This window comes from Amphibalanus amphitrite, unplaced genomic scaffold, assembly GCF_019059575.1.
Source record: "Amphibalanus amphitrite isolate SeventyFive unplaced genomic scaffold, NRLGWU_Aamphi_draft 000317F_arrow, whole genome shotgun sequence".
NCBI lineage: Eukaryota > Metazoa > Arthropoda > Thecostraca > Balanomorpha > Balanidae > Amphibalanus > Amphibalanus amphitrite.
This window is the reverse complement of record NW_024881812.1, coordinates 329225-356537: the sequence shown is the minus strand read 5'-3', so window position 1 is coordinate 356537 and position 27313 is coordinate 329225. Positions and strand designations below refer to the sequence as shown.

General features: G+C 48.0%; 3 protein-coding genes across 6 annotated transcripts in view; 1 reads left to right on the top strand and 2 right to left on the bottom strand.

The window, feature by feature from the left end:
* Positions 1–9137, bottom strand: part of LOC122388312 (synapse-associated protein of 47 kDa-like) — a 55942-nt gene extending 46805 nt beyond the window's left edge. Inside the window, exons 1-2 of one of the 2 annotated variants that reach the window (XM_043379282.1) lie at positions 8611–9137; positions 5772–5842 (exon numbers count right to left, since the gene is read on the bottom strand). In XM_043379282.1, the coding sequence (XP_043235217.1) occupies positions 5772–5842; positions 8611–8813 (274 nt within the window). In that variant the 5' untranslated portion in view covers positions 8814–9137. The remainder of the gene's footprint in view (positions 1–5771; positions 5843–8610) is intronic. The other variant, XM_043379284.1, reaches the window with a different exon arrangement.
* A 370-nt stretch (positions 9138–9507) lies between these two features.
* LOC122388311 (V-type proton ATPase subunit F-like) lies at positions 9508–14149 on the top strand. 2 transcript variants are annotated; one of them, XM_043379281.1, is made up of 6 exons: positions 9508–9555; positions 10997–11072; positions 12321–12402; positions 12634–12716; positions 13018–13140; positions 13729–14149. In XM_043379281.1, exons 2-6 carry the CDS (start codon positions 11022–11024, stop codon positions 13756–13758), a joined length of 369 nt encoding a protein of 122 aa, XP_043235216.1. In that variant the 5' UTR covers positions 9508–9555; positions 10997–11021; the 3' UTR covers positions 13759–14149. The 2 variants fall into 2 exon arrangements, with proteins under 2 accessions (XP_043235216.1, XP_043235215.1); XM_043379280.1 differs by lacking the exon at positions 9508–9555 and adding an exon at positions 9637–9660.
* A 171-nt stretch (positions 14150–14320) lies between these two features.
* The window catches only part of LOC122388310, a 28247-nt gene continuing 15254 nt past the window's right edge, over positions 14321–27313 (bottom strand). For both annotated transcript variants that reach the window (XM_043379278.1, XM_043379279.1), the window contains exons 4-7: positions 22574–22598; positions 17238–17332; positions 16464–16535; positions 14321–16261 (exon numbers count right to left, since the gene is read on the bottom strand). In XM_043379278.1, the coding sequence (XP_043235213.1) occupies positions 14906–16261; positions 16464–16535; positions 17238–17332; positions 22574–22598 (1548 nt within the window). In that variant the 3' untranslated portion in view covers positions 14321–14905. The remainder of the gene's footprint in view (positions 16262–16463; positions 16536–17237; positions 17333–22573; positions 22599–27313) is intronic.

Sequence of the window (27313 nt, the reverse complement as noted above, 5' to 3'; positions counted from 1 at the left end):
AAGATCCCTCAATACACATGGCGGTGATCCATGGCAAACGGTCCACTTCCGCAGGCCATGGCAGCGCCGCTGTGGCTAATGATATTGCCTGCAATCAATCCGTGGCACTGTGTTTACTGTCCAGTTTAATAAATAAGCCTGGCTGAGCCGGGTTCAGCGCCGAATCTCGACACTGCCAGCCAACATAACCCGCGAGTTGCTGGGAGGGGGGCGTTAAACGCCCCCACTTTTTTCGCCGGGCCATAGCATAAAAACGGCGCGCCGCAGGCGCGCCAAATTTTGGGTACCTGTAGGGAATTGATTGAAGATTATTGTGACAAAGTTTCAAAAAAATCGGTCGGAAAATTTTTGAGATATCGAGGTTTTAGTGACGTCATGATTTCTGAGTTTTCGACCAAAAACGGCATATGTTCAAAAAATCATATAAAATCACAGAATAGACATACAGACATGCCGTAAACGCCATTAGACTGCCAATGCTATGAACAATCAAATGGCTATCTTCGATTATTGATTATCGTTCTGCATTTTCCAAAATCTTGAACTGAATCTTGGCAATTTCTCATGACTACTTCACGACCATGATACATGGATTTCTTAAATTGAACTTTTTGGGCCAAACACGTACACATATGATAAAATGAATGTCACCATCGTGTTCTACGCCCCAAATTACCCATAAAACATGTGTCACAGGCTGCGAATATCAGTTTTCATTTTCGGGGATATGTGCTTTCCCGGTTGACCTGACCTTGACCCTGACCTATGCCTGACTGACCCCTACATGGAGCTGACACTCTTGTAGGCCTTATATGATGGATTGTGCACCGTTTTGACAGAGTTTATGACTAGAGGCGCCCATTGCGAAGTCCTGAAGTCAATGCCACTGAAAGCCCGATTTCAGGTGTTTGACCTGACCTTGACCCGACCTGTGACCTCAAAATTCAACTTTGAAATACTCATCTGAAGCGTCTCGTCGCGTTCTTTCGTTTGCCGCCTCGTGCGTTTCGCTGCGCCTATTGGTTCTCGAGTTATCGGCTGGGGGCGTTTAACGCCCCCCCCCCAGCAAACGGTGGGTGGCGAAATACCCCAGCAACTGCCGGGTTAATACACAACGGACAACGGCGCCATCGTCCAAATGGATGCATCGCGTGTGACCAGCTTTGGCTGGCGTGTGGGCCTCCGGAAAACTGGCTTTGTGCTTTGTAGGGATATAACTGGGCAAATGGGAACAACACAGCGTTTGCAGAGAGACAATAAGATTAACAAAATAACACTACAAAACAATTACACCTGCAATCCCATATCCTCCAGTTACTCGTATCGCTCCCCTATCCTTTCATATAGCCTGACACGAGCGCAGACATCCGGCCACCCGACCCGTCCTCCGGCGAACACCGACCCACACGGACATCCGTCAGCGCCGTTATTAGTCCTTCTCCGTGCCCCACGCCCTCCTCACCGAGCCGGGCACCCACTTCAGTCCGGCGGCCACTCGCGCTGAGCATCCGCACTCGGAAGCCTACCGCGGCGCGGCCGGCCTCTATTGACCCGGGAATGTCGGCACGGCCGCCGTCCGACCACGGCCCTCGGGCGGAAGCAGTCACGTGTGCCGCGCCGAGTGGGGCGGGGTAAATGGACGGGGCCCGGCCTCGAAAAGTCAGCCGCCGACCATGAAAATCGATCCCACAGTTTCGGCTGGCGTCTGGCATCGTGTGCTGGATCAGACCCGAATGCATGCTATGCTAGATGTTTGCTGAGGGATAGCACAGCGGAAACCTCGCAGTGTACTAATACATAAATGGATACAACTGCTGCAGCGAATGGGTCGAAGTACGCTTGAATCACAACCATATCCTGCCTTCTCATATTTATCATGCATACACAAAGGTCAGCGAATCAAAACCTCAAACGTGGCGGCGTTTGAAGATTTGATTTGGATGTGAAGGTTAGCTTTTAATGCTTTGAAAGTATTGATGGAAAATGGAATTGATAGTGGAAATATCTTTACGAGCAGATACTGGAGGCTGCTCACGGTTTAACCCTCGCCGGACCTATTGGTTTTCTACATACCGTAAACGGGGGTGACTTTGCCTTGCTGGGTGACTTTGCCATGCTTCTCAAAAAATGCTTTTATAGGGTGATCTCCAGTGATAGTTAACGATGAATGTAATATTTTTTATACACAAATGAAAGATAATTGATGGGCCTTCCAACATAACCAACACTGAGAGATAAGTTACCACTAAATACCTAACTGGGCTCCATTTTATTGGAGTCATTGAAATGGTCAAATATGAAGAGGTCCGAACTTTTTATTATCTAACCATGTTCTAGACCAACCGCGATACTGAAACTTGGTATGGTTGATCATGACAAGGCTGTTAAGTTAGCATATCCAACAAAACTGGCATTTGTCACTTCATTTAGCTAAAATTTTGGGTGGCGATTCTTCCAAGTGAATTGCAGGCCACATGGGGTGACTTTGCCACCATGTTATCAGTGCAAAAATGAAATACTTATCCGATGCAATTCAAAATAAGTTTTAAATGTGGCATCATTTTGAATGATCTCCAAACAGGTTTTTAAAAAGTAAAAGTTTATATGTTGAAAATTAACACAGGAATGCACAGTGGGAGTATAGAAAGGCAAAAATTACCAAAATAAAAAAATGGATAAAGCTGGGCCCAACTTTTCAGCACAGCCATGATCACCTACAACTCCTGAGTTTGCCAGTAAGACTGGCTGAAGAAATCTGTATCATCTTATAGATCAAAACGCTGATAAGGATGTCCGTAAGTTCCCGCAAGAACGTCCTCTTTCTGTTCCTCTTAATGCCGCTGGAAAAAAGCGGCAAGGTCCTAGAGTACCGATACAATAATATCTTTGCTTATTTATCTATTCTGAACCATTTTTCAGTTTCTATTTACTATCAAATATCAATTATTTTCAAAAAATATAATGTATTATAAAAAGTTTAACTTTGCCACGACTCATTTTCCTTAAAAATTTATATTTTTAGGCAAGATATAAATACGATAATAGCAAAACCCAAAGAGCTAAACTTCATCCGTGTTTTGAACATAGAGTCATCCCAATAAGTTAACAAGTTTAAAGAATACCAGCGTCTAAAGTTGAAAACATGGCAGTCACCCCCGTTTACGGTACGCGCCGGCCGACGGGGGGTACGACCCCCCCCCCCCTCGCCGTTTCGCCCCTGGTGGAGCTAGCGCGTCGCGGAAAAAACGAGCGTGTGCGCCGTTACGAGACGCAGAGATTGGTACCCGATTTTAAGGTCCTAGGTCAACCGGTGACCTCTGAGGTCAGGTCAAGTGCCCCAAGGTACGGTTCAGTTTTTGGTGAATAACTTCGCAAAAAACGGCCGCAGAGCCGCGATTTTGGCAGCATCGTGTTTGCCTTGCTCAGGCGCGTCGAATGATATACTTTTTGTTTGGGTCAGGTCAACTTAGGGTGTTGACCTCAGGTCACGGTCAGGTCAGCGCCCCCAGGTCACAAAGTTGGTCGAAGTAGGTCATGTCGCATATCATTCGATTCGGCAGGTCTTCCTGAGTCCATTGGTGGCTTTCCCGACTCGCTAGCTCAATTTGATCGGGAGTTATTGACGAAAAACTAATATGACCTTGATGACGTCATAAATGACGTCACGCAAGGTCAACATTGCAAAAGTGACGCATCTTTCCTTGCAAGGAGTGCATCAAATCACGATTCTGTGTGCTTGAGATAGTTGGAGATCGTTCCCGGCGCCAGAATAGCAGTTTTCAATTTTCCCCATTGACATAATGGTGAGATCACGAAAATGACCTGACCTCATATGACCTTTAGGAAAAATCCGAGATATACAAGTTGTGAGACTCGTAATGGATACTTATAGATCCTGCAACTTTCATTTCCCTGTGAAAGCTCCTCTGGCAGTGAGGGCGTTGCGAAGTTGCGACATCTGAAGACCGTGCAGAGGTTCACTTATGACGTCATAGGTCAGTGACCTGACCTGACCTGAAAATACGGTTGGTGTCAAAAGATCCGGCTTGAATCAAAGGTCAGGTATGCCAAGTTTCAGCTCTCTATCGCCAGCGTGTTCGGAGCTATCGCGAAAAAAAACCTATGGGGGGCGGCACCCGCCTCCCCCTCGGCCGGCGAGGGTTAACCTGTACCTAATAGAGTGTACTGGTGCATGATCTGTGGTTGCTAGAGGTGATAATGCCTAAGAACACACAATGGCAGTAGTTGTCGAACTCTGTATTGTAACGAAAAATGTGTGGAAAATGTATGTATCTAAATTACCAAAGTATACTCCAGCGCAACTTTGGATTCCACATCTTGAAGTATATCTTCAACGTGAACTTTCCATTCAAACAATTCAAATATGTTTCACACAAAAATAGCACGTGAATTGTAAGCATTCCAAGAAAAAAAAAACGATCTACATAGAAAAGAAGTTTCAAATTTTGACATCAAATACGGGAGCTGCACACCCTTCAAATCGCGGCTTCAAATAAGCGATTAAATGGTGAAACTGACATTCGCTGATTAATACGCAAATTTTCGCTTCAGATGTAATTGTAGACGGCAATTTATCACAGAACGGACCGAATTACGGTCATTTGCCACATAAAGTCGAGAAGAGCTCGCGTAATTGCCTGTCAATCGCATTTAATTTCATACATTACGGAAACTGCCGAGCCTAAATGCATGCTATCCTCTGGCAATTACCCTAGAGCGGTTAGCACTATTAATCGAGATTCCGATAGACGTGTCGGTATGCTTCGAGGTTTAAATAAATTCAATGCCATAAATGTCTGCATTTTTGCATTGTGTGCACTGCTTCAAGTCCAAGAAGGGAAGCAGAAACTCAACTATATTGTAGTTGAGTTTCGACTACACTACAACTACACTACGAGGGGGTACCTCCAACTGACTTGTGCACGGCACCCTACTAACCGGTCTCTAGCGTTGTGCCAAATTTGGGCACAATCGGCCCAGCCGTTCTCGAGATCTGGAAGCGGCACCCTGCACGTGCGCACGTGCAAAATGGGTCCCAACTGACTTGTGCACGGCACCCTACTAACCGGTCCCTAACTGTGTACCAAATTTGAGCGCAATCGGCCGAGCCGTTCTCGAGATCTGGAAACGACCCCTGCACGTGCGCACGTGCAGCAGCACCCCAATTCTGGCACATGGATATGCAGTGCCTAGTGGGTGCCTACCTACATGCCAATTTTCAGCGCAATCGGCCAAGTAGTTACCGAGATATTGGAACAATTCCAGAACTGACACGTCTTCGTTTTGCACGTGGCACGTGCATAAGGGGTCACCCACATGCATCAGGAATAGTCCAATACTTGGTAGAATGAATGAAGCTACCCTACAAAAATTACCGCATGTAAATTGGTCAAGTGGTTGCTGAGATATAAGCCTCGCAAAAGCGTCCGCACGGCCGGCCGGCCGGCCGGCCGCTCATACTCAGAAATTTCCGTTAATCTAAGGAAAGACTACGCTCGCTTCGCTCGCTCCGTAATAACTGAGTGTAGTTAAGTGGGGTCAAAATTTCGCGCAGAATATCGACCGTGTCACTGACCACTATGTTCCCATTAACCAGGATCACCAGTGTGTCAGACATACCATTCGTGTCACCACGATCACCAATTTCACCATTGATCAAGGTCACCAAGTCACCGGCAACGTCCGCTTAGTCCATACCGACAGCCCGTCATGTGCCGACGATGTTTATTCATATAGTCATTAGTGCTTACCGATTGCGTTTCCGTCGTGCGTTGGCGAGGCCCCCGGCGAGCTGACGTTGCTGTCGGCGCCCTCGGTGGTGCTGGCGGCACACACAGCACACAGGGTCACGGCACACAGGGTCACGGCACACACAGCACACAGGGTCACACAAAAGTAACACAGGTAACAGCGATGATGATGATGATTTGGTGTTTTAGGGTGCACCAGCAACGAGGTTACTCGTATATGGCGCCCATAACCAACCATTCCTCCTCAAAGTCGGGGGTTAAAAATCACCTGAAGCCCGGAGGCCGTGATGAACGAAAAAAGACTAGAGGAATCAAGCAAAGGGGAATCGTCGCAGAGAAGAGTTCTCAAGGAGAGCCGGGGGGCCACGCAGGCCCAAAAACGCGAATAGACGCAGGACACACAGGTAACAACAAGGAGACACAGGACAGAAACAGACACCGGTCATATGAGAGCAGAATATACACACAGGCTACCAGTTACCACCATTGCTCAGGAGCGCCTCGACGGCAGACACCCTCTCAGAAGGCCCCGCTAAACGCTGATCAAATGATCCACACTCGCTCAGAAGCCTCCGTTGCGCGCTTATTAACCGTTTAGTAGCTTGGAGGATCCTGCCATGAGCACGGTAAGTTCTTCAGTACTCTTCGGTAGCCTTGTAAAATGGCTTTCGACTCTGCAGGAATATCTGCCTCGACCTTTGGCATGGAACAGTTCTGTTCAAGACGACTAGCAGTTCCTTCACTGTACCACTATCAAGACATCAGCTGGGTTAGACGGGTTAAACGCTGAAACACAATATAAAAGACAGAAAATTTTGAGAGATAAGGCCCATCGTTCCCTTCATTCGGGGGTTTGGATCCAACTCGCACTACGCAGTGGACGGTGGGAGAGGATGAACGGTGATACAGAGTCGCCAACAGCTAACGTTAGGTAGACTAGCCCGCAAAACCTACAGACATTGCGGCGCAGCCTATATCCCCGGTAACGCCAGTTACCAGTGAATTGGGACGGAAAGTAGACAGTTTTGGATTTCGTTCGTGATTTCTGAACAACATTCCTCAAGGTCGACTTGTCCAATGTTTATTAGGGTGCAAGAGGGAGGATGGCAGATGGCAAATGAGAGACAAAAAAAAATACCGCCATTCAATTAAAAAGCATCAATTAGGGCTAGGTTTACAATCGAAATCACATTGATGCGCACTAAACAGTGAGCATTTCCTACAATTGACGAGACCCCAGAGCTAGACATTGGGAGGCGAATTCCGAAGGCCTCCGTCGAGCACTCAGATGGCCCATCAGTGCGGCACTCAAGAGCCTCTGCCACGTCACTACGCCTCTGCTTCGTTCTCAAAAGGCTCGAACACGTACTCATACGGTCTCTATTGAGTGCTCAGTGAGCCCCTTGATAGTTCAGGGTCCCCTAATGCCCTCACGAGCGGAATGTCCCTCGGCAGATTAAGGGAGTAACTCGATAAATCGCGAGGCACATCGGCAGCTCAGGGCTCTTCATCACGCGCTCAAGGACCGCTGAGAGCTCAGAATGCCGCCGGTAGCTCACAGAGCCCTCATTAGCTCAGAGGGTCCTTGGTAGAGAGCCCTCAGAGAGCCCTCCGTAGCTCAGAAGGCAATCGACAGCTGAGAGCCCTCAGTTGCTCAGAGGACCCAGTACGCGCTCGAGGGCGTCTCGGTCGCTCAGATGGTCTCTGTCAAGTGCTCAGAAGGCTCTGCCACATGCTCAGGGGTCTGCTGTCAAGGGCTCAAGGGACCCTTGACTCAATAGTTCAGATACCACTGGCCTTGAAAGCTCAGGAGGCTTTCAATATCTAAGATAGTCTGATGGTAGCTTAGGGGGCACCTCAAATTCTTGAAAACACCTCAAGCAGCTCAGCTGGGCCACCAGTAGCTCAGGAGAGCAACAGGTACAGTTAGCTCACTACCTCAGATGGTCCCTATTATTTTTTTCCTTACCAGAGGCTCATGAGGCTCAGCATCAGCCACTCATCCATAGGTCATATTTCAAGTGTTGTAGGGACCCCTCAATAGCTTAGGGGCCACTTGTGGCTCAGGAGGCATTGCTGCATGCCCAATGGTCCCTTGGTACCTCAGAGGCCCTTTGACAGAAACCCAGGGGAGCTTTTTGTCACAGTGTGGGAATCAGTCCATTATGGTTGATATTATTCCCCTTATAGGATTAAATCAGCAATTATGTGGTGAAGGCAAAAACATCAATGAGAGGTAACAAAAAAAAAAATGAAAACTCAGATCACAGATCAGACCACTTTACTTTCAGACAGCTCCTTTTGATATGGAAGCAAAAAAGAAAACTGTGGCTTAGGGCCAGCTGTCAGCCCTATTGTCCCTCACATATCCAGCAGTGGTTTGTGACCCCTTAACAACTGTGAAATGATGCTTTAAAAGTACTTTAGAATCTAGCATTTTTAACAGGTAAGTATCACTATAAAATGTGTGATCATTGGACAGCTCTTGTTCAGGCAAGTGTGGTGGCATCAAAGGGGTGAACAGTTATCCCCCTAAAAAAAAACTTTGTGAACACTTGAGAAGCACAGCAATATAGATACCTAAGCATCAATACACATATCAAACATGCAGTTGCATATGTTACTACAAGGTGACAAAATTAGCAATGGCAAAGATAAAATTTTAGGAAAAATATTCACTTGTATTTAAGCTTAAATGAAATTCACATATATTCATAATTAATACATCAATCAGCTATGATTAATTAAATGACTTGATAATGTTGGGCATACCAATGTAATTAAATCTAAGTTCAAATATAAATGGTCTATATATCGAACCAAACCATCTATAACTCACCTTGATCCATCATCCTGTTCATCCAGAGACCCCTTTACAGACTTTTGGGATGTTGGGGTGTCCGTCTTAGACTCCTGTGTTTCTTTCTCCTTGTCCGAGTGCTCTGAATGCTGCTCATTGGCAGCATTTTCTTGATTGTCAGGCACCTTCTTTGACAGCCCGCCCAACCAGCTGCTCATCTGATTTGTTACATTGGAGAACATATCTGTGCAGCTAGGTTATTTTCAAATGCACAAATTAATACGCTTTTCAATTAATTTGGAATTTGTGGCCTAAAAGGCCAACTGTAATGTGAATTGGAATCCGGATCTCGAGTTCCTGATCACTTTTGTCAGGGCACAAACCTAACAGTTTCGGCTTCCAAAATGACAATGCCAGGCTAAACCGACCAAGCAGGACAAGAGAAGCAAGTGAACTGAGAGCCAAACAGCACTCTTCATTCGCGCAGCACCGACGAATACACTCACATCCGAAGACCACCGAAACACGACCACACGCATACGCAATCAAAACAAATATGGCGAAATCCCAGCTGATTGTCAGCATTCAGTAGTTCTCAACCGTGTTATATGGTTCAATAAGCTTAAGTATGTTTCCATCGAGTTTCATTTAAAAACGCAATTAGTAACAGAAATGATAATTTTCACTAAAAATAATAATAAATTAGGAAAATTAGAGGAAATAAAAGAACAAAGTATTGTGAAAGCCCCTGTAAATACAAAAGTTTGAGAGCCTCTAAAACTCACTCTACTTCAATGGAGATCGGTAGAAGGAAGCTTCGACCAATCAGAGCAGAAATTTTGCCTGCTAGCTGCCAGTAGAAGTCACACGATTTGAGAATGGTAAATTTCTTACACAGTTTTATGCGGCTTTTGTCACGCAAATGTTTCATAATCTGCGCAAATAAATACACTGGCAAGTTCCACACTGACACTTGTGTGTTAGGTTCGTATGCTCGTTCCCTTGCAATTTTGTTGCTCATTTATATTATAAACAAATTTTCGCTTCTGAATATTAAACTGCAGCCATTGATGTATCATACTGACAACCGTAGATGCCTACCTGGTCTCTAGTTAATTTACATACGTGCAGCTAACTTAAAGTCCTTTCATGACTGTGACATGACTAGTTACAAAAAAGAAAAAGAATAGCATTAATTTGTGCTGAGTCATTGAAATTTGAATGGAAAGGTATAAAATTTGTCCTCATTGTGGCCTTGTTCGGCCTAGTGGATAAGGTGTCTGATTTGAAACTTGAGAAGAGTAACCGGTATTCTCTTAGCAGACGTCACCCGAGCTGCCATATCCAGTTAGGTACCTAGGTTGGTAGGTTAGGTTGTAGGTTGGTAGGTTAGGTTAAAGGTTTTAGGTTGAAGGTTGGTAGGTTAGGTTGTAGGTAAGGTTAGATCAGGTTAGATTATGTTTTGTTAACCGTGAAAAGACAATTGTTGCGCACGTGAGACGCAGATATGGCAGCTCGGGTGACGTCTGCTAAGAGAGTACCGAGTAACCTTTCAACTGATTTGAAAAGTTTGCGGCCAGGGAGCTCCAGTCCTATGACTCGCATCTTTGTTCAGCCAGTTGGCAATTGACGAGAAAGGGCCACGCTAGACCTGGGAGAACAGTGTCATCATTTATCTGTGATACGTTAAACTGAAATTAACATTAGAAATGGTGAACCATGTGCTGACAAGGTCTTGTGGTGGTTCTGTGGTGTCAATCGCAATGAGCTCCACTTGTGGCACCTTATCGTGTAATGGTTGAATGGGTTGCCCAAATTCCAAAACCACCCAATCATCCATTCAGGCAAAACTTATTTAGAAAAACTGTGGTAGGTTGTGCTCACCTTATGTTTATTATGTGTTGAATGTCCCTAATTTTTATAGCTTAGGTATGGGGACCCGCAGTTGCTACTGTACAGCGACCCTGAGTAAATTGTCCCAGCACCCTCACAGGGAACAACGATAAGCTGTTAGAGGGCATGCACAGAAAACCTCAGCTGCTCTTGTACAGGGACCGGCAGTAGATATCAATGTTATCGGTTGTTACTGGACAGGACAGACCTCTAAAGTTGGGGTTCGTGTACAGTAGCAACTGCGGGTCCCCGTACCTGTCCTATCAAATCCATTGAGCTATTTTTTATACCTATCAGCTATGGCAGATACCTAATTGGTGGATTTTTGTAGATTGCCTACATTAATTTTCGAGCAAATTACTTAAACTTGTTTTACTTAGCTACCTGCCAATAGTTGAGAAGCATGCAAATACAATGAGTGTTTGATTTTGAATACATACAAAAAACATTCCCAATGCCTGATTCTGAACCTTATTAAGACCAGGATTGTGATTTTGTATTGGAATTACTTAACCTAATGATTTATTTTCAGCTGAAAAGACAAACTAGAAGCAACAATGGCTATTGCAGCTGTTAAAGGAAAGCTGATGGCAGTTATTGGCGATGAAGTGAGTGATAAGTTTTTTATAAGTCAAGAGGAAGTTTGTATAAGCATGGCCACACCATGCCATTTGAATTTGAATGTTTGTCTCATGTTTGTGATCTACATATCATATTGTCCCTGCTAGATTAGTCCTTGCTAGAAATACTAATTAGTTGGAATGGTAACTTCATGGTCAGTCTTACTCCAAAGAATGCAAAAAATGTTCCTAAGCAAATTAGGAAATGACTATTGTGGATTACGTACATAAATTTGGAAGCAAAACACTTAGCAATGTGTACCTAATTACCTTCTAGGTTTCCTACAACAGGCAGAAGGGGCTTTTGCTCCCAAGTCACCCCTGAGTCCTGACAACTATAGGAAGTGTATGAGCATTGAGTGGTTACTGGTTAGAACAGAGGGGGGGTATGCACTTGCTCAGCAGTCAGGGAGTGGGCCCACACCACGCTCTTGCTTTTTCTGTGTTGACTCGAGCATGACCTTGCATTAACCACACAGTTTACAAAAGTCTCCAACTGGCTCATTTTTTACTGATAGAAATATGGCCCAAGCCAGGGGCGTAGCCAAGGGGAGGGCATAGGGGCCATGGCCCGCCCCCCCCCCCCCCCTGGAGCCCAAAAGGGCCCCATCGCGGTGTCATAAGTACGGTAAGGGGCACATTATTTGGGCCCCCTCCAAAAAAAATAGTGGATGAAATCCGATGACTTTTTGGATTTTGAGGGGGTTTACCTTGGGCCCCCTCCTGGAGGAAATCCTGGCTACGCCCCTGGCCCAAGCTGATGGGTGGAAGGGCCGGGTAGTACCGGTAGGTAATGCATTGCTGATGACACCGCGGACCTACCACCCGACCTCGCCTTCTTTCAGTCCATGGGACAAAGTCCAGTTTTGATAACATTGCAACACTCAAGTAGATGCGGGCATGGTCTTCCCGGGTGCACCGCGACTTTCTCCCGACAGTTGCCAGCTCGAATATTGAATTTTCCCCGACCTCTACTGTCCGATCGCGCAATTCTGGCTTGAATCGATCGCGCCATTCTGGATTGAATCGGGAGACTGGATGTCAAAGGTTGGCTCGGTTGACAAGTGGCTAGTTATTTTGGAAGTGGGTGTCTAGAAACGGCTTCTTTCAGCTGAGTTTTCATCGCGATTATGGAAGCATCGCGGTAGTTATGATGGTTTACCAGGACCCCATATTTGGTAGTGCATACTGCATGGTGCAAGAACTTTATACGTAACGGTATGTTTGTGTTCTCAGGATACCTGCGTTGGTTTTCTTCTTGGTGGCATTGGAGAAATGAACAAGTCAAGAAAACCAAATTTTATGGTGGTCAACAAAGGTGAGTCAAAGTCTATGGATAATATTTTCACCTTTACACAAGTAAGCCAAGGAACTAAGACCAAGACATTTATTGAACAGATGCTAGGTATTGTGGTTGATGTACCTATGCATCTGTTAACATGTTTTGTAATTCTTATTACGTTTATCAACGCCAGGTATATAAGTTTAGGTTATTAGATGTAGTCTGTTGCCCAGTGCCCTTCAATTCAGTGTGGTCCGCTTTTTTCAGAAACCCCTCTCAACGAGATTGAGGATGCATTCAAGAAGTTTGTCACCCGTGACGACATCGACATTATTCTGATCAACCAGATTGTAAGTGCGGACGGACGCTCTCCTCGCTCACGAACTTGTTCCTTGGAGATGGGTGTGTGTTTTTATTGTAATTAGGAGTGTGCTTGAAAAGCGTTAAAATTTCAACGCTGCGTCCTTTTATCCTGCATACGTTGCGGCGCATCGATAGTGCAGTAGGTTTTTTGCTGTCCCTTCTCATCAGTGGCGATGACCCACAACTAGTTCCAATGACCGTGGATGAGGTGCTGGAGCTCTCGCCTTTCTCCATCGTTGTTGCTCCGTGCTTTACCTGACTCGTTCGCTGTGTCACGTGACCCCACAGATTGCCGAGCAGATCCGTCACGTGATCGACGGTCACAGCAGCGCGCTGCCGGCGGTGCTGGAGATCCCCTCGAAGGACTCGCCGTACGACCCGACCAAGGACTCGATCCTGCGACGGGCTAAGGTCAGTGACCCGGACAGTCGCCCGCTGGACTGCGGTGGGGCACTGTTAGATAGCAGAGAGATGTGAGGGCTGTTCACGGGCCCTGTGTGCGGTCGGACCGTACACACTACACAGGCTGTAAGCTCTGCCCACTGTGTCCCCACATCATCCTTCCGTCACCGCACACAGCGACCGCTGTGGTCGGTCGGGACCAGCCACAGGGGACCGTCCATCGCACGCAGCCGTGACGTCAGAACCGCCTACCCATCCCGGCCTACCCCCACCGCCTGCTGCACACACCGCACTCAGCAGTTTGCGGTGCCCGTGAACACCCATGTGGTTTTGTAACATGTGGATTCGGTTGAATCATAGACCTCTGTATACAGAGGTTTATGGTTGAATACGAAAAGAAAACCCTGCGACTTTTTAACCTTTGTTGCCTAGAGCTTTGTCTTTTTTACCCATACATAAGTCCTTTTCTTTATTAATATGTATATGTGCATTTAAGATTTACATTGGCAAGTGATATTAACATCAGGCCCTTTGATATCAAGTGGCTCGAATGTTCTCACGTTAAGGAGTCGCTCTAACGAGTTGTTCTGTTCGCAGGGTATGTTCAGCGCCGAGGATTTCAGATAAGTCAATATGGAGCGTGCATTGGACGCGTACCGATGGCACTCTCGTCAGCCCTCCGTCGCTGGTGTCCGCGCGTGAATGTGTGTGAGAGATTGCGCTGATCGCCGGTTTTGTCGTTCGCATCATTCCAGAACACGTCTTTAGTAAATTTGAGCTGCCGCTGGCTGATGGCGATATATGTAAATAGTGTGTGCTATAGATTCTGTGGCGTGTGGTCTCCGGTTGATGTCTTATGTGGAATGGTGTAGATGCAAGAATTGGAGACGATATTTGGCACGACACGCTAGTAATGATACACCGAATGACTTGTTAGCTGCGAGTATTGAAGATTTAGGAACACATATATGTACGTGAATATTACTTCAGTAAATATATACCACTGAATGTAAATGAGTTCAAAGGTGTATGATGGTCTCAGAAACGTGAACCTGTGTCGTGAACTTGTATTTGCGGTTGTATTTTCGAATTAGTACCTATCCAGCCAGACGTTTCTTCGCCGTCAGTTTTCTATCTTCAATTAGTGATATTTCGAACATAAAATCGTAGAAACGCCAACATCACAAAAAAGTCTACAAAGCATGTATTTATTGATGAATCACAGTGTAGTGCGCACACGGCAGAGTGAAACGACAATGGTGCGCTCTGGGCAGTGCGCAGTCGCGCACCTCTGCGTGGCACTGCGTTGTCTTTACTCGCAGCTGGTCATTGGCACAGGCAGTACAGGTCGTCTTACACGCGGTACTGGTGGGCGGGGACGCTGTGGGGCCATGTGGGGCGGTGGATGGAGCACGAGGTACCCAATGCAGGCGTGAGCGGTGTATGGTCAGTAGGCGGTGATTTGATGTTTGCGTTCAATGACCCTGTGGAATGAGTGGACATGACTATTTTATAGAGTTCACTCGCTAGTTTCTCGGTCGCGATTTGATCGCGATTGTGGGGTTCAGTGGCGATGCTTATGGGTACAAAACACGCAAGTTGGCCTACCCTCCGCCTACAATATTCCGGGCGTTGGCTGCTTGCGACTTACATGGGTAGTGTCGCCAGATATCACATGCTTTTGCACGTCCCGTAACTGCATGCCCCTTTCTGTCGCGTCTTCTGAACATTGGCCCAACGTGTGCGACGGAGTATTCACACAACTACCCGGTATCTACATGGGGACTTCAGCGAGTGAAAATAGCCACGGTGCTAGCAGTGCCACGCTGTCCCCTGACGACCCTCTCTGGGGAGTTACTGTCGTCCTATCAGATTTCGCTAGTGTATCAGCAGGAACGTCAAACGGCTCGACGTTTTTCAACCGATCTTGCAGTGTGTTTCGCACACTGTCGAAGTCATACTGGAATCTATCGGTTTCTGATGTTTTTGGCTCCTCAGATGGCCTTTGGTTTGTTTTTCTTTCTACCTCTATCTCGTTTTCGCCCCCTCCGATGTTCAGCCTCCGCGTCAGGCCGAGCTCCCTGCGATCGGCCGGAGGCGCAGAGCTCTCCCTGTCCTCCCCCTCATCCAGCACGCCGTAGCTTTCTGTGGTGGAGGGCAGGCGGCTCTCAGTGGTCGGCGGAGGCGGCTCGTCGGAAAGGGGCAGCAGGTTCATCGGCGGCAGGCGCGGCGGCGCCGTGGTGGGGGACTCCGGACCGTACTCGTCTACCTCCGGCAGTGAGAACGCGTCAAGGATGCTGTTTGGGAGCTCTGGTGATGACAGAGGAGGCTGGAGGAAGGAGGTGTCGGCGGTGGACTGAGGTGGCTCCTCGGAGAGATAGTTGGAGCTGTCGGGTTCCTCCTCTGGGAGGTAGCTTTTTCTCGCTGAGGACGGAGGACTATCCTCTTGCGCTGGCTCCGGCAGATAGCTACCTCTGTCAGCAGGACGAGCAGCATCGGACGTATCTGTGGGAAGATATGCATCCTTCTCTGAAAGATTCTCTCCGGATCCCTCCAGGGACACCCTTCGTCCTTTTCCCTCATCCTTGTTAGACTGCTGCTTTGACTCGGGCAAATAGCCTTCCTCTCTAAGCCGGGATCCGTATGCTTGGTTCTTTCTCTTATCGCCCTCTCTCCTCTTCGAGAGAACGTCCTGACGACTGCTGGTGAAGGTAGGCGGTTTTACGGCAGGCTCCACCGAAGGTCTGTCTTCAGTCGCCGGTCGTTCGCTCGGCTCCGTCTCCTTGGCCACAAATCGGGGCACCTCCACGAAGAGAGTGTTAAGTAAAAGCGTGTTTCCTACTCGGATATTCGATGATGTATCAAACTTGCCGCTCTGCTTGGCGCCGTCCGGCTTGACGGCCTTCAGTCGGGCCTGCGACTGACTGCCGAGCTGACCGTCCGGGATTGAGCCGATACGGGCCAGACGGTCAGTGCTGCCACCTGGCCGGCGGTTGGTGCTGCCACCTAGCCGGCCGCCGATGAAGACGTCCGTGTGGAACGGCTCGTCGCTGCCGATCCGACTGTTGAGCGAGTAGAAGTCCCGAGAGGACGGACAGTCGACGTTGGTGCTCCAGTCGCAGACAAATACCTGCACACAGAAAATGGGGAGTTTGTAGCATATGCCAAATGTGTGGTCATAAATGAACACAAAGGGTCACAAATGGTGCGAGTGTGGCGATCCATGCGTAACTTTGAACGGCACCCAGCTCTGTTGGAGTTGAGATCGATTACGAATGCAAGTGCACGATTTTTTCAAGTAGATGAGTACGATGTTACCCAAATGTACCCACCCTTTGGTTGAAGGCCGTTCCGCCAGGACAGATGAATGAGTCCTTCCGGCTGCCCTGGCAGACGTGGAAAATCTGAAACACAACGACATTTGTTATACTTCTGTTTAAACGACCAACCGCTGCTCATCGTCATCGGTCACTTCTGAACTCAGAGTAAAACCAATTTTAGTTACAATGACATAGCATCTGAAGCGTCCCATTCACTGCTTAGCATGTCGTTCAACGGGGAACTGCAAGGGGGTAATCACTAATCACAACACGACATTTATACGCGCATTAACGGTTCAATAACACTCAAATCGCGCCGTGGGCATACGAGTACAGGTCCGTTGGAAGGCCGGTCAGAGAGTCTGCGACCGAGCTAACAGCTAATATCTTGGTCGGTGTCACGGTCGCCGGGCTGTTTAGCGAACTCCTGCTGAGAAGAGGCTGCCAATACAGTCATTGGGATGCAGCCACCGAGACAGAGAGATCAATAGAGAGAGAGAGAGAGAGAGAGAGAGAGAGAGAGAGAGAGAGAGAGAGAGAGAGAGAGAGAGAGAGAGAGAGAGAGAGAGAGAGAGAGAAAGAAAGAGAGAGAGAGAGAGAAAGAGAGAGAGAGAGCAGCGGAGGAAGAAAGAGAACCGAGGCATGGAAAAAGAAAGAGAGCGAGGGAGAAGCGGAGAGGGAGAGCGAGCGAGACCTGTTGCTGATCTGTCAAGACAAATAATATTCCCCGCGGAAATATCCGTGCTTTGATCTCGATCCTGTCTACAAACAGCTCGCCTCACTCACCTGACACTGTGTCTCCATATCGGCGTAGTATCCCGGGCCGACCAGGTCACAGGAGAATGACGTCTTCGGCACCGACTGGTAGGTCACCAGCGGCTCTGAGGTCACAGAGGGAGACAGTCAGGCCGACGAGTGGTGACTGGTGGTTTTAGAGTCAGCAATCACAGGAGCAGGCTGTCTAAATTGACTAGCTGAATAACTGACCTCAAGAAGTGAGGTCAGTTGCCGTTGGTGTCGTTGCAGTTGAATTGTTTTTACAACTAATGTATTGCCAGAAACAATGAAAGGAACATAAACAAATCTAGGGTATGCTGTGGGGGATCGAATTGATAGTCAATACGAGAGGTCATCTCAGTGAAGTCGATGGTTTATCAATCGCTAAATGACTGCGCAGAGGTAAGCGACAGAGGGACACCATTGTCAAGGCTCTGACCCGTGACCTGTGCCCTCGACCTTTGACCCACAAAGAGCGTGCTAACGGTGCCGCAGGCATCCCCCCCCCCCCTCCCGCCCGGGCCCTGTTCGCCACCCACCGGAAAACAGCCAAATGGGGAGGTGTTTTTATCAGGCGCCGGCCCCACCGATGACGAGAGATGAACGGCTATTACGGCGATAAAATCGCTGCTCACGCCAATTAGGCCTGGAATGCGCAGCCTCTTCGCACTTGAAGATGCATCGCCACTGTGGTAAACAAATCAGGAAGTCCTTGGTGAATGGTCTTGTCATCGTTTTGGTCCGATGCAGTGTTTTGTTCGAACACTGATCGTTTGCTGTTTATGGCTTGCGGTCTGCCTGAGAGACTAATACTATTGTCCGAAAACCGAACGTAACCGTTTAAAGGTCTCTTATTACCACAAAGCTTGACCATGCCAGCCATAGCAGTTATATTGAAGCCGAACGACGGGCTAAATGCCTTTGTTTGTATGTAAACAATTTAACACCTACGCCACAATCGTGACCATGGATGAGCACAAATCGACCCCCCAATCACTCTGATTGTCCACTCTACCCGAGTGTTTACTTGACAACTGACAGGACCGAGAAGTGGCACTTGTGACGTGAAATAAGGACGAGAATGTTCAGATGTGCAGCGCCGGTAGAGGAGCCGTCTCGAAATGCACATACTCGTAATGTCATTCCTTTACGCCATTGCATGTTTGTCAGCACTTGCGGCGGGAGGCGATGAAAAAGGAAAACGGAATATTGCCGGCTGAATTATTACCGGAGACAAAATTTGGATGCCGTGTTTGTGCCGCAGATTGAAGAGTACCCGAAGAGATTGAAGATTGAAGAGTACCCGAAGAGTACCCATTGGAAGTCACTATTCAGTCGTCTGTCTCAAAAAGTGCAGTAAAGGGCTTCAAAAATGCTCTATAAAAGGCTAACCTTCAAGGGTTATTCATCATATGTTCGCATGCAGGCGCACCCGAGTCGAATTTATTCAACGAATCATGGAGTTCATCTAGGCCTGAGGCAGAGGCGAATAAGCTTTGAACGATTGTAATAATGAAGCGACAAGCGTTGTTTAAAGGGACCCTCCCACCTTCAAAAAAGTTAATGAATTGGCATGAAAGTGATGTCGCTCGGTTCAGAAAGAGCGAAAACGATTATCTACCAAATTTCATCGAAAAATGTTCACCGGTTTTCAAGATATTAGACTTTTACTTTTGTTTACTTTTTGGAATCTCCGCTGTTCCTAGCGATTTTATTTGAAAGTGCGGCACTTGTTGCGCGCAAAGCGGCATATACCACCGCGTGCTACCAAACGTTTTAGTAAAAGATTTAAAATCGTTAAATCTGCGCTGACGTCACAAATTCTAAGGGGGCATCCCAATGCATTAGCCCCTTAGAATCCGAAAACTGCAAGTTTGAAATTCCATATCTCCGAATTAAAGCATTTTTCGATGTTGTGAGTGCCCAAACCGATATTTTCAGGCCATGGCCACCAATTTGGCTATCTCAACTCAAAACTAATGTTAAGGTGGGATGGTCACTTTAACATCATGTAGATGTAGGTAAGAAGGCAAACGTTACCCCAATTATACACGCATCTCGTCGGCTCTGATGGAATGGGAGTTTATAGATTGAAAAACAATGGTAGGTAACATGAAATAGAATTTTATATTCAAGATTTGTCCCTAATTTTGCATCCATTCTAAGCCTCACTTTAGTAATATAATGAATTACAGGGCGACCGGCAACGAAGCTACACGATCGAAAGTAATCCACGGCGCATGAAAAACTGTAGTGTCGAAACTTCTCTAGGCTGTCTGAGGAGCGTGGTTTCGTCTATGTTAATGCGTTTTTAGCGACCGACACTTACACCTCAGCCGCACCAAGATGAACTGATCAGAAACGACTACATAATCGGGAGGGACAGGTCAAGGTTGGCTGTTGCTGTCAGGACTGGACTGTCGCCGATCGTTGGGTCTCGATGGTTCACCTCATTTTCCCTATACATCCACACTTAGCCACGGCGCTTGTTAGTCGTCTCACGGGATTTTCTTTTCAAAAAATTCCAACACCTAGTAAAATTGCAGGCAGGCATCGGCATGGCAAACCTCTATGTGTAACTGACTTGGATTCAGGCTTCAGCATCTCTAAGAAAAGGAACTCAAGAGGCAACTGCGAGCATTACTTAATCCTTGCCATTGTGAAATGCATAATCCCTAATGATATGCCTACATTTATGCTGCTAGGAGCTAAAAGGCGTAGCATCCTATCTCCTGATACTTGATAGGGCTATAAATTCAAGCCACTCCAGTTTAGAGTTGGCAATGCGTTTAAATCCAAACCTTCGTGGGCCTTGTGCAATCTTCTTTACTTGGCAATATTGATTGACGGTTGAATACCTATTTTAAGCAAATAGTCCGAATATCACAATCGCGATCAAGCTTCAATGAAATCTTGACAAAACATCCAAGCAAAGGGTTTTCTAAAATATCAACCCTTTTCATGCATATGTTACAGACCGTATGAAAACCCAGTCCGTTTGCAAACGGCCTGGCTCAGTCAGGCCGTTTGAAAACGGCCTGAAAAAGCCGGCCGTTTGCAAACCGCCTGAAATATCAGGCCGTATGAAAACGGCCTAGGCAGTTTGAAGCGGCCTAGACAGTTTGAAAACGGCCTAGTCAGTTTTCAAACGGTCTGGCGAAGTACAACAGCCTCTGAAGATTGAACTTAATGTATCCAGGTCGGTCGATGATCAGGCTGCATCCATGTGAATGCTTGCGCATTCCATGCCGAATGACTCGTCTACATACGTCGAACATTTTCTTACTGTGCTGGTGCTCGGCCCGGCCGTTTTTCGACAATATTACTAATTATACAAGTTCACGGTCCGCCTGTGTACGGCCATCCAGTTGATGGAGCCTGGTGAAGCCACTACTGGTGAGGTCTGGTGAAACGTATCACTACAAGACTCACCGCTTATTTTGCGGCATAAAACGCCGGAGCGCGCAATGGACATCAGAGTTCACATCAGTGGCGCGGAAACCGGGGGGGGGGGGGCTAGCGGGGGCTGAGCCCCTCCAACTTTTCGGCTGGGGGGGGGGGGCTCGTAATGTATTTGAGCCCCCCCCCCCCTCCCCCAGCTGGAGGAATCGAAATCGGAAATCTACCAACACAATTTCATAGATTCATACATAGGCGCGGGAACCGGGGGAGGGGGCAGTGGGGAAAGCTTGCTCCCACAGCTCTGGGGCCGTGGGGGGGGGGGTGTCCCACAACTTTTCATGAGGTCAGGAACCGTTGGGGCAGCTTGTCCTCCCCTAATTAGGGGTTGTGGGTCACAAAGGAAGAAAGCATGCAAGTGAAAAATCCACCTCTTCCACTGGCTCGGCAACTCATTTGGCAGATTAAAACCTTTATTCCAGGCTGCCAAAACGGTAGTTTCTTCACTCAGCTGAGACGGAATACCTGACTTCTTTGCAAATATTTTCGTTTTTTTTTTTTGTTGAAAAGGCCAAGGTCTGAAAAATAAGTGGCCTAAAACCGGTGAGAAAACTACATTTGGGGGTACCCTAGGTTGATCTCTATTGTGGTTCAGCCCCCCCCCCCCCCCCCCAGTCTGGAAGAAGTTCCCGCGCCACTGGTTCACATTAGAGTCCTCACCGCGCCCGGTCGACCGCCGGCGGCTGGCCGGTGGCGTACATACGCCGGCAATACTTGACCATTGCGGTGGAAGGCGAAACTTTGAAGTCCGGGGGAAGCCCGGGTGGACCGGGCGCTATACGGGCCGGGTCTCAGTTCTGCTAATCTCTTCCTGACCAGGCCTGCATTCGTCATCGGGAAAATCAGGGAGAATTTTCCGGAACTAGCGAGAATCATCGGGGATCACGAACGGTATCGCGATAACGAGGCATGCTGAAGATAGGCGCTCAACAATAATTTTCCGGCGGAGAATATCCGAGTGACAATATTTTTCCGGATGCCGAATGCACCTCAGGATTTCATGGTGCCGTGTAATGTCATGAAACGGTCGTGCTTCAACAAACTCAACATTGCCCAGCTGTAACTTTATGCAGACCAGATTGTTTTCAAAATGCCTAGACCGTTTGCAAACGGCCTGGTGTCTGGAAAGTTGTCATACGGCCTAGACGGTTTGCAAACGGCCTGAAATTTCAGGCGGTTTGCATACAGCCTGGAATTTCAGCCCGTATTCAAACGGCCTGACTTTTCAGTCCGTTTGCATACTGACTGGGCTGTCCAGGCCGTTTCCAAACGGCCTGAATCGGGCCAGGCCGTTTGCAAACGGACTGAGTTTTCATACGGCCTGTAACACATATATTTTGTCAGGTCGACTGTCGAGCCGAGTTACATTCACATCGTCGACTTATGGAGATTCCGAAGTACGCTCTTTAGCAGTAGTTCGGCCTTGACCTCTGTTTTCTTGTACCTGATCTGTATTTATATTTCGGTGTATATATTTTTTTCTGGCCGCTTTCCATCGAAAAGACGTTCTCTAAGCAGAACACGACTGGCTCTGGCGAAAAGCTCACCACTTGTTCACCTATTGCGAAACGAAAACTGGGCCTGCGTCTGGAGGATCCTTACGAAAACTCTTCTGTCTGTCTGGCGCTCGTTTCGAATAACCGCCCGAGCTGCCGAGACCCGGAGCCATGGGAATCTGCCTCTCGCCGGGGGCGGTGACGACGACATCCCCGCCCACTCATCCAGCCATCTCCCCGCCGTGTCAGTCGCCAGGAGCCCCGCGGTGTCACCCCGCGTCCTCTGTCACCCTCACATCTCCTCCCGCGACTGTCGTCAGCGATAGACGAATTGGAGCCGAGACACACCCACCCCGGCCACTCGGAGGGGATCCCCGGGTCAACACTCACCTTGACTGCTCAGCTGGCGTTTCACCTGGAACAGAGGAGCTCAGGTCAGAGGTCATAGGTGACGTGTGATCATCGGCCAGGAACCGGCGGCATTGGGGAGGGACAGGTGCAGTTAGCGGGGCATGCGAATAACAGATTGTTACAAAATATAAACTTCGCACATATCCTGTTTGTCATTTTATGACTTAGATCGACTATTGTTGAGTGAAGATGTTGGATAAATGGGGATAGAAAGGTATTTGAAAAATGTGTTTTCCATCTTTGGAGAAAACCTATACATTTGCAAGGGCTTACCATTCCTGCATTCGCTTACGCTCACTTATTTACACAGATGTTACAGCCATCCGGTTGGTGTGCTAAGTTTATCTGACGTCCGTCGTATAGGCTGACAAATGCGCTGCAAACGCATGCTTTAAACAACCAGCAACAGCACCAAGAAAAATGAATCTTTCGCCCAGTCCCGTAAATTCCACCACCTGTGGGAAATATGTGCGGTATTGTTTTCTGACCACCGAGCAGCATGGCAGTACCTAATCTCGTTCTAACGTTTGAGGAACATCTGCTTCGAAGATCGTATATGATCGTATCAGATAAGTGTGATTTTTTTCGTAGCTCGAGATAGAACGGTTTCTTGAACTTCAAAATGGATGTCGTGATCAATTAAATCATAGGCATTTTCATGCCTTGGATAGGTTCCTATATATCAATTGACAGAAGAATTTAATCGTTAGGTATTGGTGAAATAACAATAAATAAATAGAATTAGAAATATGATGAAGAAGATAATTATGTGTTCTTATATAAAATCATCGGTAGGTATTATTTTTGGCATATAACGCTACAGATTTCTATAAAAAAAAAATGATCAATGAACCGCACTTTGATGATGCACTTTTTCTAAGCTTATTAAAACAAACTACTGCCAACCTTGGTATCTCCTGAAGTTGTGCTTACCAGTTTCTCATCTACATAATACCCCTTTTCCAATGCTTTAATGTCCGACCAATACCATTCGACAAGATTGTATGAATGCACCGACAGTCTGACACCTCATCTGCATGGGAACATCATTCCGGTAAAGGATGACTAATACCACCGGAGGATGAGGTAGAAAGGTGACTCTCCCCCTCCCCGCCCCAAGGTCGGGCGCTCGTCAAACGTCGCCGGGCCATCTCGGTCGGTGGGTCAGCGGGCCGGGCCGCGGTGGCCCCCGCACAGTGGGCCGATATGCCATTCTAGCGCGACAGGGCCTGAATCTTCGAACGGAACCCTCGGTTTTTCCCGAGTAATTCGCGTAAAAAGCGGCCGATCGCAACGAAACTTTCAGTACCCTCGCGATGATTAATTTCACAGCTAACCTGAAAATTTCATGACCCTGACCTTAATGATCTTTGACCTCTGACCTTCTTTCGAGACCATGTTTGGCCGGAATCGCGATTCAGCGTATGTCGGCTCGCATTAGCCGCGAGTTTGCAGTCTTTTCGTGGTTTAAAGCGTTCGAGCATGGAGTATTATGTTGCTCCCATGCATTAGGGTGGGTGTCAAGGTCACCGGAAGGTCAGGTAAGGCCATTGACCTTTGATGACCTTGGGTCAATTTTTTTAGTTTTACATGTTTCTAGGCTAGTTTTTGGAGCTGAATTCGAATCTAGCAACCATTTGAACATTTGCTATGTAGCTTTGGTGCCTTCGTAACATGTTCCGAAGCTGTCAGAGGCGGTTGCCACCTACTTCAAATACCCGGCAAAACCCTTACTGGTTGACCTGACCTGACCTGACCCGACCTGGCCTAAATGTATGAAGACATCATCTATGATCATAAATAACATTATATTCGTGATCAGCACCCAAAAAACCCATAGCAGCCACCCTTTACGACGTTCTAACTGGTCCCGATTTTCCCGACTTTTGGGTCATTAACCTGACCTGGAAGATCAACCGATGACCTAGGGCCTTACAAATGGGTATCATTCATCAGCTTTCTCTTGTCACGGGCAACACGCTCGTCTTTTCCGGGAAGCTCTAGCTCGACCAGGGGCGAAACGGCAGGGGGTCCAACGGACCCCTTCTATACGTTCGCGGCTGGAAAAACACCACTAGGGGCAAGGGTTAAGCCAAATCTGAGGGCTTATTTCAGAAAGACCGCCAAAAGAGCAATTGAATGCACTTTTCCGCGACGATGTAGCTCTATTGGTCCCCGAGGTAAGGGCCGGTGTTTCGAGAAATGTTGTTATATACAACATTTTACCTTTGATGACCTCTGGTGAAGTGACCTTTGACCTGACCTAGAAATGACTAATTATGTTATCTGGAATTTCGGGCGCTCTTTCGAATGCCACTTACTACGTGTCTCTACGTGGCCCAGGAGCCGAGTTAGAAGGGGAGTGTTCAATCAACGCCTCCCGGCCCGGCGCGTTTGACGCCGAGCACCGGTCCGGCGCGGGTTGATGTTTGGCTGCTTCATCCAAAGTCGCAAAAAGTCGCAAGAAATGACTGTTGGATCTTGTAGTGCAATGACTCATTGACATGTAGCGAGATTTTCGAAGCGGTACTTTGCGGTACTTTTTTTAAAAGTCCAAAAAAGTTAAAGGGCCATGGCCCCCCCTTTCCGCCCAGCCGCCCAGATGGCGCCCCAATTAGCGCCGAATAGGCTGATGCCGTTTTACAGAGGGAACATGAATTAAAAAGTGATGTGCAGACAGGGATCGAACTCAATATCTCTTTGGGGGTGCCTGGACACCCCAATGGTCTCCAGGGCACCCCGAAATAGGACCTGAGCCCCCAATTATGAAGGGCGCCCCTCCGGAAACCAGAAATTCCGAACCCCCAGGGTCGATGGCGCCCCTGTAGAGTCGCTGGCACCCACCTGAACGGAGCAGTCGCCCCATTAAAGGTTGATGGCGCCCCTCTAGACCACCCGGCGCCCATCTGAGACTCACATTCGCCCCATCCAAGACAACGCCCCTGAGACTACAGTCGCCCCACGCAAGCTCAAGGCGCCCATCAAGAGCGTCCGGCGCCCTGCTGAAGGCAACAGTGGCCCCATCCATGCCCAATGGCGCCTTCAACGCTCTTCTAAACATCACAGTCGCACCATCAATCCGAGGTCGCTGGCGCCCCTCAAGAGCCATTGGCGCCCACCTGAAATGGGACTTCAGTCGGCCCATCCTAGATCAATGGCGCCCCTCTGAAACTACTGGTGCCCCTCTGAAAATCCCAGTCGAACCATCCGAGATCAATGGCGCCCCTCCAGAGCGTCCGACGCCCTACTGAATGCAGCAGAGACCCCATCCAAGCATCGCACCCATCTAGAGCACCCGGTGCCCTTCTTAAGATCACATTCGCCCTATCCGAGGTCGTTGGCGCCCTCCAGTAGTCACGGACGCCCATCTGAATGGAGACTTCAGTCGCCCCGCCCCATTCAAGATCAATTGCGCCCCCCCCCCCCCGAAACCACTGACGCTAGGTAATTATTTGACAATGGGGCTTTCTCATCGACACCAAGGGCCCTTTTCAAGATGCAGCAGCCAGGGGTCGCCGAGCTGGGCTAGGATGTGCCAAGCGTTTCTTATGAGGCAGCCTCGTTTGTGCCACCGCCACTCGTTGCGATACCGCCCCTCAATGGGACGACGCCGCCCCTTCACCGTACAATGCTACCCCTCAATGCAAGTGGTGCCCCTCAGCGCAGTGCCGCCCATTGCGATGCTGCCCCCGCCTAGCAGTGCGGTGCCGCCCCCAGCGTACGCGTTTTTTTAATTGAACCTGCTGGGGGTGTTTGAACACCCACTTCTAACTCAGCTTGTGGGCCACGTGGAGACACGCAGTAGGCGGCGTTCGAAAGAGCGTCAAAAACTATTACAAAACTACTTAGATCATTTTTAAGGTTAGGTCGAACTGGTCGAAGAGTTTGATTTTCGGTTGTCAGGTCCCCAGAGACAACCGAAAATCAAACTTCGCCGATCTGACATTTTTTTCGACAAAACGGCGCAAAAGTCAGGATTCAGAAACAGATTGACCTACAGCGCCGCAGCAAAGTGCATTCGATAGCTCTTTTTATGCTCTTTCTGATTAATTATCTCAGATTTGACCTAAGATAAACGTTTTACCCTCAAAATATACGTTTTCGTGGAGGACGTTTATCTGTAATACCTTTTGGCTCAGACCTGCACGAGATAAGTTTAACCCGCGCCCTGCTGGGGTCCTGGAATTCCACGCCCTGCTGGGGGGGGGGGGGTTGAACACCCAACCCTCTCTAACTCGGCTCCTGGGCCACGTAGCGATACGGAAAAGGCGGCGTTCGAAAGAGTGTGGAAAATAAGGAAGAAATCACTTCGGTCATTTTTTTGGTCAGGTCAAAGGTCAGGTCACCAGAGGTCATTGAAGGCCAAAATTCGCCGATTTGTAAGTCAGATGTCGACAATTTTAAACAACTTGACGCACAGCTCGGAAGCTAATAAAGCTGCAGAGCCGCGGAAAAGCGCATTTGATAGCCCTATTGACGCTCTTTCTGAGTAATTTTCTCGGATTTGACCTACCGTCAACGGTTTTGCCTGCAGGGGACTAAAAGTAACAAAATAGCCAATTTTTTTTGAAACAGGTTTTTTCTGCAATAACTTTTGACTCAAACCTTGCACGAACGTTCTTTTACTAGCATCGTGTTCCTCTCGTCAAGACGTGTCGACTATCACTTTACCTTGAAAGATCAACTTGAAAATTTGACCTCAGGTCAAGGTCATGACCT